Source organism: Anomalospiza imberbis, chromosome 13 (genome assembly GCF_031753505.1).
Source record: "Anomalospiza imberbis isolate Cuckoo-Finch-1a 21T00152 chromosome 13, ASM3175350v1, whole genome shotgun sequence".
Classification (NCBI taxonomy): Eukaryota; Metazoa; Chordata; class Aves; order Passeriformes; family Viduidae; genus Anomalospiza; species Anomalospiza imberbis.
Genome location: NC_089693.1, coordinates 3,608,494 through 3,616,213, shown reverse-complemented (window position 1 = coordinate 3,616,213; position 7,720 = coordinate 3,608,494). Strand labels below are relative to the sequence as shown.

At 43.2% G+C, this 7,720-nt stretch overlaps 1 protein-coding gene across 8 annotated transcripts in view; it reads left to right on the top strand.

The window, feature by feature from the left end:
• Window positions 1-257: 257 nt before the first annotated feature.
• LRRC28 (leucine rich repeat containing 28) overlaps window positions 258-7,720 on the top strand; it is a 48,304-nt gene continuing 40,841 nt past the window's right edge. For 2 of the 8 annotated variants that reach the window (XM_068203629.1, XM_068203632.1), the window contains exons 1-2: window positions 2,540-2,793; window positions 6,532-6,572. In XM_068203629.1, coding sequence (XP_068059730.1) covers window positions 2,611-2,793; window positions 6,532-6,572 — 224 coding nt within the window. In that variant the 5' untranslated portion in view covers window positions 2,540-2,610. Of the gene's footprint in view, window positions 305-723; window positions 850-2,538; window positions 2,794-6,531; window positions 6,573-7,720 lie in introns of those variants that run through there. The other 6 variants (XM_068203630.1, XM_068203631.1, XM_068203636.1 and 3 more) reach the window with 6 other exon arrangements.

Genomic DNA, 7,720 nt, shown 5'->3' with positions numbered 1-7,720 from the left:
CCGGGAACACCTGAACACCGGCAGAAACCGAGCCACCGGGAACCCGCGGACACCGGCACCGTCCGCGGCCCCTCAGCCCACAGCGAGGGGCGGGCGCGGCGCTGAGGCGGGCGCGCTCCCATTGGCTGGCGGGGGGAGGCGGGAGAGCCGGGGCCTTGTGATTGGCTGCTGCCCGCGGCGGGGCAGGGCGGTGTCTCGCGAGAGCCGCGCGGCAGCCGCGGTCTCGCGCGGCCCGGCCCGCCCCCGGGTCCCTGGGTCCCTGGGTCCCTGGGCCGGCGGCGCCGCTCCCGCTGCGGCGGCCCCGGTGAGTGGCAGTGACCCGGCCGGGCCGAGGGGGCGACGGGGACAGGGCCAAGGTGATCGGGCCCTGACGGTGGGAGGTCGTCTCTGGTGCTTTGCCCCTGCTGTCTGCTCGCCGGACCGCGCGGGCACGGCACCTCTCCGTGAGGGGGTGCGCGCTGTGGCCGGGCCCCATCCCCCCTTTCTGTCCCGTTCACCCCTTGTCTCCCCGTTTCTCCTTCTCTTCCCCGTGTCCCCTTGTCCGGTGCCTCTCTTTCCCCTTCTTTCCCCCTTCCCGTCTCTCTTTCCCCCCTCCCGTCTCTCTTTCCCCTCATTCACCCCCTCTCCCCCATGCCCCCTTCCTCCTCGCCCTTCCCTGAAGGACCCGGCCCGTCATAGGCCCATGGTCACTGGGTGCTATCAGCCCTCATCCTTCTTTCTTATTCTCCTTAAAGAGCATGGTTGTGGCTGTTCCTCTTCGGTAAGGCTGTACCTCATCCTTGGAAAAAGATAATTGAGAGAGGAAAAGTTTGGCTGGTGGTGGAAGGGAGTGGAGGAGGTTCCTTTGAAGTAAGAGCCAAAGTAGACTGTGACTGGACTTTGCATCTGTGGCGTTGCATGCCTGTGTATCCGTGTGTGCCGTGGCTAAATGTGCAGTTGTTTTATGGAGTCACAGCTCTGTAAAGAGAAGCCCACAAGTGCGGGACACCTGAAAACCATCTCTGGACAAATTGGATATTTATGTGTATGTTTTGTCATTTCTCAGCTTCTGATTTAAAAAAATCAGAGAAAGATGAGCTTTCTTTTACCTTGTCTTATATTGTGGAGGTTAATAATAAATACTCAGACTATGCCATTAAGAATTTTAACACTTTTCCAGGAATTATTTTAATGGTGATCACAGAAGTAGAGTTGGGAATTGTAATGGTTTCATTTCCTTGCTCTTCTGGACTAAGAGAGCTTGAATGTCAGGAGTGCCAAGGGCCAGTGTCTGTGCCCTCTTCCCTAAAACAGCTAATGAAGGCAATGGTTAAAAACCTCTTACAAACCTCACAAATGTGTATTGCTCCAGAAGGACACAGATCACTGCTAAGAGCTGTTATCTGCAAATCAAGGGACCTACTCAAACTAATGAAGTAGTTTGATTTACGTGTGTGGTTGAGTTGTCACTCTTCAGCTGGAGTTTTGTGTACCAAGCCTATCAGATGGGATTTATGATTCAGGACCTTCACTTCCAATATTTGTTATGATTAGAAACCTCTCCTTCAGTGAAGGAGTGAATTAAAATAGAAAGTGTTATTGGTGGGAAGCAGTTTTGAGTCCTTGCCTTTCATTAATGGGAATTAATTTATACACACAAGTCTGTAGCAAAATGGTAACTTTAAATTAATGAATAGTATGGATTTATTGTGTTTTTTATAAGATAGTTGAAAAGATGCCGCATTGCTGTTGTTGTCTACATCTAGACAGGATAATAATGACTTGAATTTTGGTTAAATCTGAAAAGCAAGTTGAATAAAGTCAGGTTTCAGATATGAATTAATTTTTAATTTGTCTTCCTGCTTTTGTTTTCTGATTTTGAAATTGTCAGTTAAAGCTTGACACTTTGTTCTTTCTGGTTTTATTTTTAGTAGAGCAAGCTGAAAATCTGCTCTCTTATCTAACCCTTTATAAATTTTCTCACTGCAATTTTCAGGTTTCTCATATATTAATGTATTATTTTTAAATGGCTCTACTGGCTATCTATCCCAATTGCCTCTTCCAACTGGTAAATTATTCCACCAGTTTTATATGGGACAGCACTTCAAACATTCATTGCCTTTTGTCTTACTGCCTTAAAAGCTAATGGTGATTTTTAACAATCTGAGACTAAAATCCTGTATTAATTTTATGTTTTTCTTATCTGTGGGTTCTTCTTTTAGCACATGTGACAGGATAGATGTGGGACATCAGTAATGGTTAATAGAAGTTGCTTTTTTTTTTCTTCTTGTGGTGGCAATTATGACAAAATAATCTGGAAGGTCCATCAAATATGTATGAAGCTAAAAGCATTAAATATACCCAAAGATTTTGTTATTTCAGGTCTTATAATGCACTAAAGTTTAATCCAGAAAATAGTCAAAGACTTGCTTCTAACATAGCTTATGGTGTGGATGTTCTGGGGACTTTGTATATGAACTGGAACAGGTGTGCTTAGATAAATTATCACATAATCTGTGATCAGGAACTCTTCCTGCAAAAGAAGCATGACTACACCTTGGTAATACTGGGCTTTTTTCCTATTTTTTTCTCCTAGAAATGGGTCTGCTCTCAGAAGATGCGATGCTGTAGATGTGGTGCTTAGTCATGGCATCAGAACTGTGTAAAACAATCTCTGAGGCAAAGCTGGAAAGGCACAAGAATTTGTTCTTAAATTACCGAAATCTCCATCACTTCCCTCTGGAGTTACTGAAAGATGAGGGGCTGCAGTACTTGGAGAGACTTTACATGAAAAGAAATTCCCTGACCACATTGGTACGACAGTCTCTTTATTGCAATGTTAATGTCTGTGTGTTTAGCAGTTCTGATTTTTGGAACAGAAAAAACACCCCGTTATGTTATAGAGAATCTGACCCTGAATGATGTCATCAGCTGTAAGATATGAGTATTTGAACTTGCATAGGTAACGTAGAGAATAATAAATGGAAGTTCATGACATTTTATGGTTACCCTTTTCAAGCTCTCAGGACCTTCTGGGGCTTTTCTTGTCAGGCTTGTGCTGTTGGGTTTTTTTTAACCTATACATTTTACTCACATAAGTGGTCAGTTTCTCCTGTTAGGTGATGCTATGCAGTCTGTTCTACATTGCTTCATTAGGCTGAATGACCTTTTCCCTTGGTGTGTGCCTAATTTCAAAGGCAATGTCAATCCCAGGGTCTAATTCCAACCCTGCTGTTAAGGTGCCAGTAAAAACTTGTGTCTGTGGGCTGCTGTTAATAGGAGAGCACAGTTACATGTCACAGTTAATGTGGGATTTTCTTCTGGGATTTCTTCTTGTTTTGTTGTTCTTCCCTGAACTGATGAAATTCTCACCCTGAGTCAATGCTGTGATCTCAGAATTCAATGTGGGGCAGTTGAATAACTGTGAGAGATATTCTGAGCTGGTAAGACTCTATAGGATAGAGTCAGAACTTGCCACTGGCAATAGGCTCAGTTCTCCCAAGTTTTCATTTTTGGTTGCTAGATTGGTTTGGATTTGTTGGTTGGGTTTTTTTTTGGTGGGCTCTTCCATGGCATGAGAGGTAAAATAGTAGCAACAGCAGAGGAGCCTCAGGGCATGACAACTTAAAATTCACCAAAATTGTACAATTTTCAAGGTTTCCTAGTACAAATCCAGTACTCCACTTTAAGGGCCAAAAGCTGAAAGGATTCTGATGCTTTTATGCCTTTTCTTCATCTTGAATGAGTCACTTAAGTTGACATGTACTGTAGAGAATTATTTTAGCACTCTGGTCTTGGGCAGTAATTTAATAATGTGTAATAATTTAACAGGAGGACAAGATTCATGGTTACAAGTCAAAACTGCTATAAAATTAGCCAAAGGCTGTAAACAGCTCTGCCTTGACTCTTTGTGAAATTCAGTGATGATTTAGTGCAGTAAGGTTCACAAACTCTGCATTGCTCAAAAGATGAAACAATAAGGAGGGTTTTGTATGTAAAGTGTTCAGACCTGGATAAAGAAACTGAAACAGAAGTTAAAATGTGGGTCATACTTAGGCAAAATTGCTTTCAAACAGCGTGAAGCAGAGCTTGATTAGATTCACAGCAATCAGGATAACTTGCTCATAATGTGCCTTGTTGGGCTCTCATTCAAGTGCTCAGCACTATTGTTGGAACAAGGCAAACAAATTTGGGTGTCATTCACTGAGCATCTGTTCCACAGAAGAGATGTTGGAAGTTGTAGTGGACCAAAATAGATCAAGTCAGCAGCATGTTACAAAAAAAGGCAGATGTCTTTTTGGAACATGGAAAGTTTCACAATCTCCATTAAAAGCAGAAGGAAGTAATTATTGTTACTGTTAAAGCACAAGCTGGAGCAGAGAGTCTCATACTTGTGAACAGCCTGTGTGAACTGGAGAGAACCTGGAGAGCAGCAGCAAGGGACCTTCAGAGAGCATGCCCTGAGAGCAGAGGTTAAAGATTGATGGGGAGGAAAAAACAGGAGGAACTGGGGGAAACAGAAATCGCAGATATTTTTACAGAGCAGAATTTCATAATGAGGTTTTTCGATGTCCACTACTGGTAGGCCCTCAATTTGAGTAAAGTCATAGTAAGTCAGGTACACTGGGGCAGTTGGGGGGAGTGGAAATCTCATCTGAGAATACCTGAAAACAAATTATTGCAGGAAGATGTGTCTTCCTTATACTTCTCTAATGCAAGGTGATGAGCAATAGCTCAGCAAATTGCATGAATATTACTGAAAACTATCAAAATGGAACCTGAACCATATTTCTCAAAAAATAGGTGGTACTTTTGTCCCACTGGTTCATTCCTTCATAATTCTGGAAATAAATTACTAAATCAGCTTTTGTTCTTTACTCTTCTCAAATGACTCTTGTCCTTGACAGATGATTCCTATGAAATGTCTGGGACAGTTATGCTGACAGAATTTACCTTGGCTAAGAATAATTTCATTTTTGTCTCCATTGGCAAGATGGAAGTGATGGAGTGCTGTGACATAATGAATGGATCAAGGAGCCATACAGCACACCTGTATCCCAGCATCAAATCTTTCCACTTCTCAGTTAATGCTTGATAACATGAGCCATCCAGTGCCCACTTTCCCCATCTATTAAAAGGAAATAGGTGTTTGCCTTGTTAGCTCTGTCGGAAGCAAGATCAAGAATAATTGACCTTCATTTCCTACCTCAGAACATGCGATGCTGTCCTGCTCTGACAGCAGCAGGTGAAAAGGTGACAATAGTTCGCGGTTCAGGTTAACATCCTTATGGTAATAAAGGCTGTAGGATGGCCGTGCAATCGGTTTTTTGCACGCTCTTTTCAGTTAAGGCTGGACTGTGGTAGTGTTGAGCCCCTTTTCCCGGCTGAAGCTGCGGCGTTTGCCCCGCTCCGCTCCGGCCCGGCCGGGCGGTCGGTCCCTGCGCCGCGGCGGAGCCGCCGCCAGGGGGCAGCCCCGGATCAGCGACAGCGCCTGCCGGCCGTGACGTCAGGGCCGGGGTCCGCGCCTCGGCCGGCGCTGCTCGCTGACCCCGAGCTGCTGCTGCCGAGCTGGGCAGCCTGGGCCTGGACTCAGATCGAGCAGGGCTTGTCTGCTACATGGGAGCGTTACCTTTTCCAGGTCAGCATGCTCCTCTGTCAGCTTCTGAACACAAAGTTATGTATTTTAGATACTACAGCTATTTAAGGTATCATACATCATGTTTATTCACATGAATGTCTCTAGTTTTAACAGGAATTTGATTATGTGATCAAGCTGCTTTTGAAATGCAGTCATTTCTGCATATATCAGTATTGTAACCCCTTTTTCAGTAAAACCAATCTATGTTAAAGCAGGTTTCTTAAGCAATAAAACTGTCTTAACTTTGAATAATTTTGAGTATAGTTTCCAACACGACATCTGAAGCTTGTGAAGCCAATTTTGTGATATGTGCTCATAGTTAAAAATGCCACCAAGGAAGAGAATTACAGCTAGGGATCAGTTGGCAGTTAGGAAATGATATGCATGTTAATATGTAAATATGAAAATCTAGTTTGATGGATTCAGCAGTTCTGGCTTGGTGGTAATTGATCAAGCTACACAAAGATTGTAGGTCATTTCCCAGTTTAGCAGCATTATAAAATACATTCTGGTTAGACATCTTGTGTAGTTCTTGTTCTGCCTGAAGTCTGTAAAGGCTGCAACTTCTTAGCAATCTCTTCTCTTCAACTAACTCATTTATTTGAATATATTTTCAAAAGGAGGTGAGGTAATCCATCTTTTCAGTCTCAGAAATCTGACTCCCATTTTGCTGAGGACATGATAATGTCAATTCTGGGCTGCAGTTTTGTTCAGTAGTGAACTGCTCACCCGGGATACACGAGACTGCTCCGATGGATACTTGGGGTATGGAAGCAGGGTATTGTATCGACATTCCCTGTTGCCATTTTTCCTGCTGACATGTTGTAGTGTGGTGATTAAAATGACTTAGGTACACAATGTTTGTGTGTCTGGTTTTTGTTTCGAAACCTAAAAAATCTCTAACTCTCTTTCAGCCAGAAAACCTTGCACAGAAGCTTCCAAACCTCGTGGAATTGTGAGTTTGTGTAGGAGTTCTAATATATTTTTATTATGCTTATCTGTCTCATCTTAAAATAATCTAGAATCTATTACTTGCATATAATTTCTCTCTTAAGTGCAGAGGGCTTTCTTGGAGGGCAAGAAAGGGTAATTTTTTTGTTGTTGGACTTTTTTTCTGACAGAGGCATAATAAGTCCAATTTTAATTTTTTAAAATTTCTTCTTTATTGTATGAGAAGAACCTTTATACCAATGTCTATATTGCTAAGGGGAAAAATAACCTTACCCCATAAATTCCATGTAGACTTGTCACACTGATAAACCCCTGGAACCTCCCAGTGCAGTGGTCAGAGGGTTGTGACAGAGCCAGAGTAGCAGGTTACAGCCTCCAGCCCATCCCTAGCTGCTCATTCCCGCCCCAGCTCCCAGAGGTTTTATTGTCTCAGTCTTGCTGATTGTAGTAATCAGTTTTTAGAACCAAGTCACAGTTTGTCAAACAGGAGCAGGGATGAGCATGTAGGGGTAGTAACTATGGAATGATGATTGCTGTAGGCAGAGCAGTTTATCCAGTCTTGTCCAAAAAATGGATGTCCCATGAACTGGATTATTTTGACAATTAATTTAATTAAGCCCCTGAGACAATGTTTTCTTCCTTCCCCTTTTCTCCTTACAAAGTTGTGATTCCCTTCTGTGGTAGGATTGGCAGTGGGGGGTTAAGAGGGATATCTTCTCCCCTTTTAAGCCCTTTGTCTCAATTTCAGATGAGCAACTGGTGGAGCACTGATTGTTTATTTAATGGCCAGCTCCACACAGGAGGTGTTTATCGGAGCAGTCCCTGCCCTCAGCTGCCTGATCTTGTCATCCTCATGTGGCCCTTTAACCCCACCTTTCTGGTGCCAGTGTCCACAGTGTAACTGAACTGGTTTGTAGGTCACTGCAGTCTCTGACTCACTCAAGAGCAAATCCTATCTGCTCATGCCTCTGTCTTGAGAGTGTTTGTGCTCTGAAGTAGTAGAATTAATATTTTTATATTTGATATCATGGGGCATCAGGAAACCTCTGTTATTTGATACTGCTTTTAGGAAAACCTGATTAAGTTACAACTTAAAATAATTTCTCACAAACACTGATTTATAGGAGTCAAGCCTAATTATTTGGTGTTCAG